The sequence below is a fragment of the Vipera ursinii genome (assembly GCF_947247035.1).
Source record: "Vipera ursinii genome assembly, chromosome: 1".
NCBI classification, from domain to species: domain Eukaryota; kingdom Metazoa; phylum Chordata; class Lepidosauria; order Squamata; family Viperidae; genus Vipera; species Vipera ursinii.
The window spans coordinates 85,186,940-85,202,043 of NC_139512.1; the positions used below are offsets into that span (position 1 = coordinate 85,186,940).

Genomic DNA, 15,104 nt, shown 5'->3' on the forward strand with positions numbered 1-15,104 from the left:
TCCTAGTAGAGTGGTGATGCTGGACAGTCACTAAAACATTGGTGGCAAAGATACTTACTTTAATACTTTACTCCAAGATAAAACAGCTTTAGTGCTTGCTGCTTGCTGCCAGTGCTAAGACGTTTATAATAATAATAAAGTTGGAAGGGTCCTTGGAGGTCATCTAGTCCAACCCCCTGCTCAGGCAGGAAACCCTATACCATTTCAGTATTGTAATATACTTTCCCAAAACATAATTTAATATTGCTTGTGTTCTGGTAAGTCTTTCCAATTTTGCAGCCACAAGTCTAACAAACAATTAACTAAATAGTGTACAGTCTTACATGGCCACAACCAAGTAGAAGTCTGCCTAGTCTTCTACTATCTTTGACCAGAGGTAGGACACTACTTTGACTATCCTGCCTTAGTTGCATTTGGCATCAACCATTAAGTGAGCAGGCCCATGAGATGGCATAGGACCCACATTGTAGAATACATATCACTAGGGTTCAAGCAAGCCCTCTCTCCACTGGAGTTTAGAAAGGGACTCAAACATATTTTTTCCCTATAAATATTTCTGCTTTAATGTTTCTGTTTCATCGCTGTTACGTTTTAATGTTTTTATAAATGCCTTGCTGTTACTGAAAGCAACCCAGGGCCATTAATGGAGTGCTTTTGACATATAGCGTTCTGTGTAAATGAATAGGAACCTGCAGTGAAAATGGTTTTTAAGAAATATTGAGTGATAGATACATGCTTTATATATAGTAGTGAAGAAATGAAAGCAATTTGAATCAAAGGAATAGGAGGGATGTACAGATTAAAGGTAAAGGTAAAGGTTCCCCCGCACATGTGTGCTAGTCATTTCCGACTCTAGGGGCCGGTGCTCATCTCCGTTTCAAAGCCAAAGAGCCAGTGTTTGTCCGAGGACGTCTCCGTGGTCATGTGGCCGGTATGACTGGATGCCAAAGGTGCACGGAACGCTGTTACCTTCCCACCATAGTAGTCCCTATTTTTCTACTTGCATTTTTACGTGCTTTCGAACTGCTAGGTTGGCAGAAGCTGGGACGAGTAACAGGTACTCACTCTGTTACACAGCACTCAGGATTCGACCCGCCAAACTGCTGATCTTCTGATAGACAAGCTCAGCGTCCTAACCTACTGAGCCACTGCGTGCGTCCCTATATACAGATTAGCAGCAAGGAAATTAACTGTTTAAGGATGACAAAAGTCCAGAGATATCCCAGACAGAGAACTGAAGGCCATGCAGTTAACGGGAACAGAGCTCTTCCCAAACTGGTACACTCCAGATATATTGAGATTATAGTTTCTCAAATTCCTAGCTAGTGTGACCACTAGAAAGGTAATTTGCTCTTAAATTCTTCTGAGAAAGAATTCTTGGAATTTTGACATAGGGGATGTATCATTTCATAATTTTACAGTCTTCTTACAGCTTCTGATGTGAATGAGTATGATGGGGGTTTCATAAAGCAATCTTTCAGATCCAGTGCTTGAGGCAGCAAGGGCGGCATTTGTGCATGGCTTGGTGTGCCTGGATCAGCAAAGACTTGGGAAGACTCCCAAGCAGCAGCACTGAACGTTTGAGAGGAACAGCCTCCTTGATGTGCAAACTGGCTGTAGGCCAGTGGAATTGTTTGCCTGATCCTTGGGGCTGTGTTCATCTGCTTCTGCAGCTGTAGAAGAAAGGTCCAGCAACCCTTTAAAAAAAAACTGTATCACATAATGTATGCCTTTGTCTGATACTGAAAATGGCTTCTTGTTTACATCCTTCCCGATTTACAAATGTGCTTTTTGCACTTGAGAAAAATAACAGGAAAATCTGGCAGAATCTATGTTAATGAGCCCACGTAATTAATATGAAATATTATTGCAGCTGACAAAAATGTCATATCTCAGAGGAACAAATAATAGCAAATCAATATAGCTACTCAGATGCTGTTTCTGTATCGCTGTTGAGATTCTATTTACTCAGCATTTCACTCTAATGATTATAAGACTCATAAGCTACTCAGAAATCTCTATGGTTTAAAATTTTAGTTATCTAGGTAGGTAACAGAATAACAGAGTTGGAAGGGATCTTCTAGTCCAACTTCCTGCTCAAGTAGGAGACTCTATACCAGTGATGGCGAACCTTTTAGAGACTGAGTGCCCAAACTGCAACCCAAAACCCACTTATGTATCGTTGGGTGCTGGGTGGGCGTGGTGGCAGTGGTAAGTCTCCAGTAATGAGGCAGCTACAATTTCTGAAGGCAAGCTGTTCCACTGGTTAATTGTTCTCGCTGTTAGGAAAATTCTCCTTAATTCTAGGTTGCTTCTGTCCTTGATTAGTTTCCATCCATTTTTTCTTGTCTTGCCTTTTGATGCTTTGGATAATAGGCTGATCCCCTCCTTTATGGCAGCCTCTCAAATATTGGAATATTGCTATCATGTCACCCCTAGTCTTTCTTTTCACCAGACTAGACATACCCAATTCCTGCAACGGTTCTTTGTATGTTTTAGCCTCCAGTCTTTGTTGCTTTTTTCTGCACTCTTTCCAGAGTCTCAACATCTTTTTAATAATCTGGTAACCAAAACTGGATGCAAGTGTGGTCTTACTAAGGCTTTATAAAGTGGTATTAACACTTCATATGATCTTGATTCTATCCCCCTGTTAATGCAGTCTAGGATTGAATTGGCTTTTTTGGCTGCAGTCACACACTGCTGGCTCATATTTAACTGATTGTCCACTAGGATTCCAGGATCCTTCTCACTGTTATTGGTTATATTAATTCCATGACCACATATATTTATTTTGTATTGTTTTAACTACTTTTAATTTGTTTTTATGTTTTATGATGTACACAGTCCAAAGTCCTCTGGGGATGGGCAGCTATAGAAATCAAATAAATTTCCCCATCTTTATTAAATATATGACCAAAGATTCAGATTCCCTTACACCAAATGGTGATCACATGATCACAGTCTACTATGATGGTTGTAAACACTGTCAATTGCAAAATACCTGTCAGAATCCTTTCTATGGGCATGGGTTTTCTTATCCTTTCCAGGTTCTGCCAAACTCCGGGGAGAGAGGGGGAAGCTTGGGGTGTTGATGTATATTTCCTTTGCTTTGTTTTCTGCTCTATCTTCTTTGATGTTTCTCTAACGGGATGAGAATGGAATGCGCCTCTGGCAATCTGCCTTATCTCCGGTGGTGGAAGAAACGGCACAGACACCTAACAGCCTTGGAAGCGGCGCCTTATCATTCTGTTCCCACAGCGCTTTCACACCTGCAGATTGGCCTGTTTGAACCATACAGAAGGACAGTTGGGGTGGGGTTACTCTGAAAATTTTTGATTACTTGATTTGCGCGGGAAACCCTCAGATCCTGCCTTCTATTCCTGCTGTCAACATCTTCCAATAAAAGTTCCTTTTGAAATGATGCCATTTCAAGAGTTCTGCTTTCTTGGGAGGACTAATTGAGGCGGGTCCTTACATTAGGCAGGATCTGTAAAGTGGTCAACCCGGAGGGAAAACCTCTATTGTGGGGACCGTGCAAAAAATGTTGAACCATGGTGGTGAGAGAGTAGAAAGCAATCTTGGGAGGGGAAGCTCCACCCCAGACTGGACTGAGCGAGAGCAGCTCTGACTCCTCTGGTTCACCTGATGAGACCGTAACCAGAGAAACCTGGGAGAAACCGAGATATTTGATGGGCGTTCGAAAGAAAGAAGACCGGGCGGCAAAAGCCAGGAAGGTAACCCTTACGCAGTCACCAGGCAGTGTGGAAGTGAGAGATGGACAGGTCATTCAACCTCAGCGAGAAGGATGATGAGAGAACGGCCTGATCTGATCGCTTCCTCAAGCAAGCCATCAACCTGATGGTGGAAGCTTTCAACTCCCTAAAAGAGGAGGAGGAAGACCCATGTCAGGGCTCAATAGCCGCAGGGATCACAGAAGATGAGTGTCAGGAGAGTGAGTTGGCAAACCCAGGCCCCTCTACCAGCACATTGGAGGCTGTGGAAGCCATGGTAGCAGTTGCCACCCCAAGATGAGCCATCCTAGCTGGCACTGGGCCAGATGGAGGAGAACCCACTGACCCAGCCAGAAATTCTCACTCTTGGGAGTGAAATACAGTGGGACGCCTCAACAACTGGGGGTTTCCTAGCCAATGTCTTGAGTTACATGGAGGAATATGGCCGAGACATCACCAGTGATAATGGATGGGTGAGGCTTGTAACCATGGCCCTGGAGGGAGCAGCCACCTGGTGGATGGTGCCCCTGCACAATGCCAACACTCCCAAGCTATGGAACTTCAACCACTTCATGGCTGCCTTGCGGAGGAGGTTCGAGGATCCTTTAGCTGGCTGGAAGGCTAGGGAACACATCAAAACAGTGAGACAAGGTCATCGCCTGGTAGCTGAGTATACAGAGGAATTTAGAGACCTAGCAAGTCGACTCAACTGGCCAGAGGATGTCCTACTGTGCCATTTCAAAGACGGGCTGAACGATGATCTGTATCATGCCTATATCCCTAAAGGAGATCCAGACTGACTCCATGACTGGTGTATCCTAGCCAAAGAAGTCAAGATTGACCAAGCCTGAAGGCAGAGATGTCTGGGGCAAATCTGGAGATGCTCCCCCTCTGGTGGAAAACAAGATGCAGCAAGGCCACCCCCCACAATGCCACGCTCAATGGCTTGCTTCAAGTGCGGCAAGGAGGGGCACCGAGCTGTGGTATGCCGCTCGAAGACTCCTGTGTGAAAACCCGACCGAGCCAGTGGAGGGAAGCCTGGGGAGACTCTGCAGCAACCCAAGGAGACCACCATGAAGAGCACTGAGGTCTTGAGATCCAACCCCCCAGAATCCCAAGGGAACCAGCTTCATCTGGAAAACCATCCGAATCCTCTGACAGCGACTTGGAAGATGAACCCCTGGTAAGTGGACCCATAAAATTGTTGAGTCCAGGGTTGCTGAGGAAGGTATCCCTGAATGTCCTAATGGACTCGGGTTGCACCCAGTGCCTCATAAGCCCAACCCTGGTGGGGAACTTATGAATCCCTGTGAGGAGGCTGAAGAAACCAATTTCATTTGGCCAGTTAGATGGGTCCATTGGTGGGCAGATCCCAGCCACCCTTGCTACCTAGCCCATCCAACTAACACTGGGGGATGACACAGAGACTTTGACTTTTATTGTGACCCCAGGGATAGAATGGCCCCTAATCTTGGGGATGACGTGGTTGAGGAAATGGAGCCCAAGGGTGGACTGGAGGAACGGAGAGTTGAGGTTCCCAAAGCAAAAGCCCACCACCTGGGGAGGAGGCAGAAACACAAAGAGAAAAGACCCCAGAGGTGGTAGCAGCAATGAAGGATCGGGGGTTGGAAGCACTACCCGAGGAATACCAAGATTTAGCCAAGGTGTTCAGTGAAGAGCGATCTGACGAATTACCTCACCATTGGCCCACTGACTGCGCCATCAAAATCCTACCAGAGGCCAAATTACCTAAGCCAAAAATGTATTCGATGACAACCAAGGAACTAGAAGAGTTGCAGAAATTCATAGAAAAAAAATTTAGTGTAGGGTTTCATACAGCCAGCAAGACCGAAAATGGTGGCTCCAGTATTATTCTGGGGAAAGAAAGATGGGTCTATTCACCTCTGAATGGATTACAGGTCCTTAAACGCAGTGAGCACTAATGAAGGATATGCTGGCCCACCTAGCAAAGGGGAAAATATTCTCAAAATTAGTCCTAAGTGTGGCATATTACTGGGTTAGAATTAAAGAAGGGGACAAATGGAAGATGGCATTTAACTACCCCATGGGCTAATTCCAATTTAAAGTACTCCCATTTGGACTACAGGGAGCGCCAGCAATCTTCATGCAACTGATTAATGAAGTCCTCCAGGAATACCTCTACAAGGGGGTCCTTGTGTACCTGGATGACATCTTAATTTTCACCAACATGAGAGAGGAGCACGTAAAACTAGTCAGGGTGGTGCTGAATAAATTGCGGGCCACACAATTTTACATCAAGCTGTCAAAGTGTGAATTCCATAAAGAAAAAATTGACTAGGATACCGCATATCTCATAATGGGATAGAAATGGATCCAGAGAAAAGTCAGGACAGTGCTGGAATGGGCACCACCATGCACAAGGAAACAATTACAAAGTTTCCTGGGATTCGCTAATTTCTACCATCAATTCATCCCCTCTTTTGCCCAGATCGTGCTTCCTATTACGAACTTGCTAAAAATGAGAGGGTAGAGAAAACCAAAACCTAGCCAACCACTAAAATGGACCATGGAATGTCAAGCCGCATTCAAAAAGCTGAAAAGACTTTTTGCAGCTGAGTCGGTCCTGAAACACCCAGACACAGAGAAGCTTTTTGTCATACAAGTGGATGGGAGCGATGTAGCAGTAGTCGCAGTGCTGCTCCAAGAAAACCAAGAGGGTAAACTGCAGCCTTGTGCTTACACATCCAGAAAGCTCACAGAAATGGAACAGAGGTGGGCAGTGTGGAAGAAAGAAACTAAGCAGTGCGCTGGGCCCTCCTCACATGGAGGCACTTCTTGGAAGAGAGTAAAATCCCCTTCCAGATATGGACTGACCACAAGAACCTTGAAGCCTTTAAAAAAACCCCAGAAATTTGTCACCAAAACAAGCGAGGTAGTCTCAACATTTCCACTGATTCAACTTCACTATCAAATACTTACCTGGGGGAAAGAATTTCTTAGTGGACATTTTATCAAGGTTGCCACACTATAACAGTACCAAAACAGAAGTAGTAGACCCCATAACGCCATCTAAACAATTAGAGGCCCCAGTAACCACACACTTGCAAGCAAGGAAACCAAAGCCCCTGGATGGTGAAGCAGGAGTGGAATTCAGACAGGGTCTGGAAATGGATGAAAGGTTCCTGAGTTACAAAAATCTCTGCTCAATGAATGATGGACTGCCTTGGATGGGGGGGGAACTATATGTGTGCAAAGCCCAGAGACTGAAATTTATGCAACTATGTCATGACTCAAAGATGGCTGGACATTTTGGATTCATAAAAATGCTCCATCTAATAAAGAGGCAATTTTGGTGGTTGTCCATAAAGAAAGACATTTAAAGCTATGTGACTAGCTGCCACATCTGTGCATTGACAAAATGGAGACAGGGCAGAACACCGGGACTGTTACAAGTGGTAGCAAGCCCATCAACACCTTGGCGGGAAATTTCCAAGGACTTTATAGTGGAGTTGCCAGAGAGTGCAGGGAACACAGTCATTTGGGTGGTAACTGACCTGCTCTCTAAACAAATGCATTTCATCCTGTGCACCAAGATTCCTATGGCCAAGGCTCTAGCCAAGATGTTTGTACAACATATCTACCGGCTACATAGGACCCCGCAACACATAATCTCAGATAGGAGGTTGTAATTCACTTCAGAGTTCTGGAGGATGGTTTTGGTCCTCCTGGGGACTGCCCAGGGCCTGTCATCTAGTCATCATCCGCAAAGAAATGGTGGGACAGAACGTTCAAACTCAGTATTGGAACAGTACTTAAGATGTTTTATTAATTATCAACAAGACAATTGGACCGATCTACTTCCTTTCATGGAAGTGGCTTACAACAACGTGGTTCATTCCAGCACAGGCTACACCCCATTCCAAGTGGCAATGGAAAAAAGTTTCAACCCAATGCCCGAACTGCCTGTCAATGAACTCACCATCCCTTCCGTAAAGGAGTGGATTACATAATTTCAGAATACATGGCCAGTAGTGAGAAAAGCATTAGACAAGGCTAGGGAAGCATATAAAGTGCAAGCAGATAAGAAGCGGGTTGAACCTAAGCCATTTAAAGTGGGAGAGAAAGTATACTTGCCCACAAAATACTTAAAATCATTACAGCCATCAAAGAAATTATTACCAAAATTTGTAGGACCATTCCCTATAAAAAGAATTATCAACCCAGTGACCATAGAATTAGACCTGCTAAAAATATTGAGACAAGTTCACCTGGTCTTTCATTGTAGCCTGCTCAAACATGAGTTGAACTCGCCTCTAAGGCCAGCTGCAGTTCCTCCTTCACCTATTATGGTAGAGTGAGAACAGCATTTTTAGATCAGAGAGATCCTAGATTTCAGAAAACATCATGGGTCCACCCAGTACCTGATAGCTTGGAAGAATCTCCCCTCTTCTCAAACGAGTGGGTCCTTAAATGACATGTCAGAGCCCCTAAGTTTTTTTAAAAAGTTCCACTCTCAGTATCCTGAGAAACTCGACTAATCTATTTGTAATTTTCTCTCCCTATTGTTGTTTTGTTTTTCTCCAGGTGGATCTCTCGTTTTTTTAAGGGGCGGTGGCATGTCAAAACCCTCTCTTTCTATGGGCATGGGTTTTCTTATCTTTTCCGGGTTCTGCCAAACTCCAGGGAGGGAGGGGGAAGCTAGGGGTGCTGGTGTGTATTTCCTTTGCTTTGTTTTCTGCTCTATCCTCTTTGATGTTTCTCTAACGGGATGAGAATGGAATGTGCCTCCAGCCATCTGCCTTATCTCCAGCCATGGAAGAAATGGCACAGACACCTAACAGCCTTGGAAGTGGCGCCTAATAATTCTGATCTCACAGAGCTTTCACACCTGCAGATTGGCCTGTTTGAACCGTCCAGATGGACAGTTGGGGTGGGGTTACTATGGACACTTTTGATTACTTGATTTGTGCGGGAAACCCTCAGATCCTGCCTTCTATTCCTGCTGACATCATCTCCCAATAAATTTCCTTTTGAAATGACGCCGTCTCAAGAGTTCTGCTTTCTTGGGAGGACTGATTGAGGTGGGTCCTTACAGTGCCCAAAATTGGATCATGTCACCACAGGGATTCTGTGATAGTCATAAGTGAAAGACCCAGTCATCAAGTTATTTTTACAGCACCATTGTAATTTTTGATAGTCATTAAACAAGGTGAGGACTATCTTGTTTCCATTTTCTTGCTATAGCTTTTAATTTTTTATAATAATTTGTAATTATTTTATCTCTTTTCCTTGTTGCATCATATTTTTATATTAACTGTAAAACATTCAGGCTTTCAACCAATAACATGGCATAATCAGAATGCAAGCAACACATCACTACAAGTCATCTTTTATACAGTAGTTATTTATAAATGCAGCCAGCTGGACATCACATACCTATGCAGCCCAACATAAATCTCCCCTGAACTTATCAGATTTTGCTCATTTTTCCCTTTGGTATCCTTTTGGTGAGAATTCTGCCAAGCACCTTCCCAGAGACAGTTAATAACTTAATCCCACTGTAGTTTTTGCATTCAGTCTTGTTATCTTTCCCTTTAAATGGGAAGCACTAACCACATTCTTTTAAATTTTACTAACAGCATTCTGTTAAATATTAAACAAGACACATAGCTCTTCCACAAGGAAATGATATATTTTTAGATTCCTTTGGTTATGCCAACTGAATCTCACCATTTCCCACTATTCTTATAATATTTAGGTTTTCCTTTTAATTGACATTTTTCTTGGACATTAACATTTCTAGATACATTTGAATTCTACTGTTCAAAGTATCTAGAATTCCCATGTAAATTTTGAAAGTAGTCCTTATAAAATTCCCTCCCTTCGGTGTCATCTCACACTATACCTTTTTTTTAAAAAAAAGTTCCATTTATCCCGTTGGAGGCTTTTGATCTAGTCCTCTTTCAACCCCTTCCAAAGCAATTTTTAAATTTCCTTCAAATAACCCATATGCTTTACTACCTTAAGGCTTCAAACCCCGCTGTTTTCTCTGTCTCATATCCAGTATGTTCAACTGGGACAAAATATTAGTACTCGCTTTCTAAAAACAGGCTTTAATATGCCAATGCTGCTATTCTGTATTTTTACAAATCATGCGCCATGTATTTTATAATTACTTTTTAATTTATATCTTGCAGTAATCTCTTATACATATTGCAGGTTCCTGCCTACGACACATGCGCAGTAAACAAAAATTACATTAGAATAACAAAAGTGTCATTCAATTCTGGTGATTGTGTCTTATTGTTTCTGAAGAACTTCTAAACGAACTATTGCCTGGCTTCTGTTTGATTTAATCAGGAAGCTAATAATATATTTAAGATAACAGCCTTTAGTTTTTAAAATGTTTAAAAGTTGTTCATGATATTGATACTGTTGTTGTTTTTATAAAGTTGTGCGTGCTTATAATGTGTGTGTTATTACTTTTAATATGGAGTAGCATAAGGAGAGTAATCTGTGTGAATTAAAAGCCTAAATATTTTTTGTTCATTTTCATTTCAGGAGCACAGAAGTCATGAGCACAGTCTCAGGTACTCGGAGTTCAACCATCACTTTTACCGTTCGGCCAGGAACTAGCCAGCCCATCACACTTCAGAGCAGAGTCCCAGACTATGATAGCAGGACATCAGGAGCCAGACATGCTCCAAGCCCAGTGGTTTCACCAACAGAGATAAGTAAAGACATCCTGCCTGCTCCTCTGACTGCTGCTGTTCCGGCTGCATCTCCTTCTCCAACTCCTTCTGATGTTTATAGCCTACCCAGCCAGCCTCCTTCCGGGGACCTCTTTGCTTTGAATACAGGGCGCAGCAGGTCTCCTTCTCCCTCAATATTGCAACAGCCAATCTCAAATAAGCCTTTTACAACTAAACCTGTCCACCTGTGGACTAAACCAGACGTGGCAGATTGGTTAGAAAGTTTAAACTTAGGTGAACATAAAGAGACCTTTATGGATAACGAAATAGATGGCACTCATTTACCAAACCTTCAGAAGGAAGACTTGATAGACCTTGGAGTGACTAGAGTTGGTCACAGAATGAACATAGAAAGAGCCTTGAAACAGCTATTGGACAGATAAGAATGGTTGGTCTTGCCTCACAAACCTTTGTTATAAATAGAGATAGGCTGGTATCAAAACACCCCAAATGCCTTGGCTCCCCAAGAGTAGCACCAAATTAAAAAGCATCCATTAGATTGCAAACTTATGTCAATTCCATGTCAATCCACATTAATGGGACCAAATATTCTAAAAACGGATGGGGCAAATAAGAGAGAATGGAAATAATTGTGAACTAAAAAAAAAGAACAAATTTGTAAGCTCCGACCCTATTGATATTATCTCAAAAGTTTATACTTTAATTGCTGGTACACACACACACACACACACACACACACACAAAACTATCACTCCTTTTTCAATGTATGGATTGGTTTTTCTGTTAGAAATGCCCTTCTGATTGAAAAATAATGTGTCACCTCTTTTTGGTTAAAAGCCACAGATATTTCTCCATGTACTATTAACATGTTGTGTCCAGCTCTTTTTGCAATCTGCTTTCATATGACTAACATTTTCATATGATTGTTGGACTCCGTCCCATTGCTGTGGTCAGACAGTTTCTCCTTTCAGTTTTTCTAAACTGATTCTTGGTTATTTCTGCCACTTAATTTTTCTGCTAACATTCATTTTTTTCATGATGTATTTACTGATTTTTTAAAAAACTTCCATACATTCACAGCATTGCCAGAATTTTTTTTTTAAAAAAAGTGTCAGATGTTTTTGGCTAATTATGATGTTGATTTCTTTGGAAGTGAAATTAGTTTTTTTTTTGTCATCCAGTGTAATTCTGTTATTTGACTTTAAGGCTTTATTTTCCTATTTATGTTTAGTGCCTTTCCAAATTGCCAGATAGTTATTAGGCATGCTTTTTTCATTTATAATGCAGTATAATGTGTGAAAGATATGTAAGAGATCTTAGCTGCCTAAAATAAAAGTAAAAATATTTGTAAGAAATTGGAATTGAAGATATCTGTGCACAGAAAAACAGTAGTTCAAATTAAGATCTTTTCCACATTTCTTTGTGATGGACTGGGATGATAGGTAAGTAATTTCAGGGTTATATTTTCAAAATAACAAGCATTCATCAAGCCTGTTTTAATTTCTCTTATATAGTATTGAGTTGTTTGGACAATATTGCACAAGACCTTTTCTTTGAGGTGGAAACAGGTATCAAGATTAGATGTCTTCTCTTTTTACAAGCGCATCTGCGAGTGTGGAATTTTTTTTGGGGGGGGGGAGAGTGATGCTTTGGCTTCCCAAAGAGAGTTAAGTTCTACTTTTTTAAAGAACTTTGCTTTACATAAAGGGTTACTTTTGCTGGATCAAAGTGATCACATGTGATAGTGGATTTTATTACCATTGTGATCCCCATAGTATCATAGAAAGAATATTGAATTTTCCTTCTGCAATTTTGTATGTGGATGCACAAATCAATGCACAAGCTGCAGTTGACAGTCACAGCACAGAGGTGGCTTCTTCACTTTCAAGAGAGTCTTTGGATCTTTGACCTCCTTATTCTTTCCTGCTTAAGAAAACCAGCTCTTGATGAATCTACGTGGCACAAGCCTGTTTACTTTATGGAAATGGATTTAAATCTTTACTTCTGATTGTATTAGGAAGATGTTGCCTGGTGTCTATAAGAAATATGAAATGAAAATATTAACAAAAGTACATGTTACAGAAGTAGTTTTATGAAAACAGTAGGTACCTATTATATATGCAAGGGACAATTTTTCTAAAAATGGAGATCAAGAGTTTCATCCTAATAATAATGTTTTGCTTAAAATTGAAATACAGGATTGTTCTGTGCTTCCTTCCCATACAAACTGATGTGTTTTAGAACCCACTTAGCTTGCAAATTAAAGAAAAGAGAAGGTTGAGACAAAATCACATTCAGAACTGTTCATGAAAAAGAAAATTGAGTGGATTTTTAAAGGCATAGTCCTTTGGCAGACATATATTTTCTGATTTGGTAGCTTCTATGAAATTTAGAATATTGTACTTTCTCTCCCGCCATAAATAATCCACATTAACAATGTTGTTGGTTCATAGTGTCATGAATAATTTAGCCTGTACATGTGTGGTTGCTTAATAATTTAATTGGAAGGCATCTCAGTTCATTTTTTAATATGTCCCAGCCTATCTCTAATTATAATTTTATTTTTTCACAACTGAATGTCTAATTAGGGGCCCACAATAGCCCTGGGATTAGTACATAAAGTTCAGCAATTTCAATACTTTTCTTTACTGCAAGTTTAAATAGTTGTACAGATAGTTTATAAGCACAATATTTTAAGAATATAAGTGGCTGGTCTACTGGGCAGCCTTTGTGCCACTTCAGTGCTAGAAATTTGAAAAAAATGTGGTTTACTACTATTTCTGTGGAATAAGTATTAAGTCTTGACCTTTTTAAATCAATATCATTTGGATGCATCTGAACCAGCAGAGCTGTGTTATATTTTCTATCTTTACTAAAACTTCTTCAGATGATGTCTCTCCTCAGACATGGTAGCAATCAACAATACCATGGGTAATTATTAAAAAATATAGTCACCTCCTCCTGCTGCTATCAAAACTGGTCCTTTACGTTATTGTCACTTAGAACCTTTTCAGATTTCTTTCAACACTTGCATACTTCAAATGGATTTGTAATTAAAATCAAGTTTCAGTGCAAAAAGATTGAAATATTGATACAACGTTGTATCTAGAGGACAATCTAGAGGACAATCTTCACATATTTGATAGCAACACAATTTTTATTTTGATGGGGCAAGGGAAGGGTGTAAAAGTAAGATGATTTTGACATCATTGTCTTCCATTTGGTGATAATGCAGAAATCGGTAAATAAACCATGATGCCATGCTCCTTTTTATTTCTCTGAGTGCAGTTGGTGTTACCTCTATAATGTGCCAGAAAATGCATCAGGACAATTGATAGAAGAAGGGAAAAAAGGGGGAAATTACTTTCAAGCTGTCATAATATTCTATTGTTTAATATATGATATGTGATGGTACCCTCTTTCTTAAAAGGGATCTCTTGCCCATGTATCTTTTCAGGCACTTAAATAGTGAGTACAATATAATTATTAGAGAAGATTTTAAACATCAAAGAGCTAATGAAATGATTTATTTTTTAAATAATGTATGATTTAGAGTAATAGGGCGTGCAAGGAATTGCTTTGTATCAAGAAGAAAAAACACCTTTGGCAAGCTGAAATAGCTTTGTTTGATGGCTTTATAATAGAAAGCAATAGCAAAGGATGCAGAATTGTCTCCTAGCATTTTGGTCAATACTGGAACTGTCAGGAGTAGATTGGCCCTTTTAATGTTATGCTACTTTGATGGTGCAAAATACAGTGATAAAAATAATCTTGTTATGATATTCCAGGTTTTAGGAACAACTTTTGTTTATATACTGTAATTTAATAAATTGCATTTACATGCTTAGTTTCTGTAATATTTGTGTATACAATACCAAAATCACACAAGATGTAAATTGTGTATAACTACAGACTCCTTTCCCTAGGTGTCTAGTTTTGATTCATATATTATAAAATGACTATATGTGACTGTTGATTTACAGAATTTACATATCACAGAAGCTAGCTCTTTGTGGTACCTAAGTTAATAAAAGTGATTTTTCTGAGTTCCTTTACAAATAAGCATTATCCAGTTGATCTGGCAATGACTCCATGTATGAGCCTAAAATAATGGTAATTTTCTCATTACATCTTTTTCTTTTTCTTTTTTTAGAGAGTAATGTTTTTGCTATGGTTTGTGAAACAACTATGTTCACGTTATCTATGTTGCTGTAATTTTTTGTGCTTTAATTCCTCCAATTTCCAACTGATTAAAACAAATCAAGCTCCTGTAACTTGCACTTTCCCTAATCCTTACTACTCTTGTATGGCAACCAAAATTACTGTAAGAAATAAATATCATATTGCACTAAGGTTGTGATTCTGATTACAAAGAGCAAATCCAGTCTGAATTTTTTTATTTCTAAAAAGAGTTGCCAGACTTTCCATTTAACATTAAACTGTTTAAAGTTCCTTTTTTAAAGTTTGTGATTTCCATGGAATTTAGAGTTAAAGCTCTCTGAAATTGATCCTGAATGAATTCCTACTCCAAAATGAGAAATGCAGTATAAAGCGCATGATAGAAAACATTTATATATCTTGGACTGATTTGTTTTGTTTTATCAGAAAAAAAATTCAACAGGATTCTGAACTTGAAATGATTATTATCATTTCAAGTGATCATTAATACAGTGAACTG

General features: G+C 40.1%; 1 protein-coding gene across 5 annotated transcripts in view; it reads left to right on the forward strand.

Moving 5' to 3' along the window:
• Positions 1-14,830, forward strand: part of SHANK2 (SH3 and multiple ankyrin repeat domains 2) — a 394,189-nt gene extending 379,359 nt beyond the window's left edge. For 4 of the 5 annotated variants that reach the window (XM_083374122.1, XM_083374126.1, XM_083374124.1 and 1 more), the window contains one exon: positions 10,275-14,830. In XM_083374122.1, coding sequence (XP_083230248.1) covers positions 10,275-10,848 — 574 coding nt within the window. In that variant the 3' untranslated portion in view covers positions 10,849-14,830. The remainder of the gene's footprint in view (positions 1-10,274) is intronic. The other variant, XM_083374125.1, reaches the window with a different exon arrangement.
• Positions 14,831-15,104: the final 274 nt, after the last annotated feature.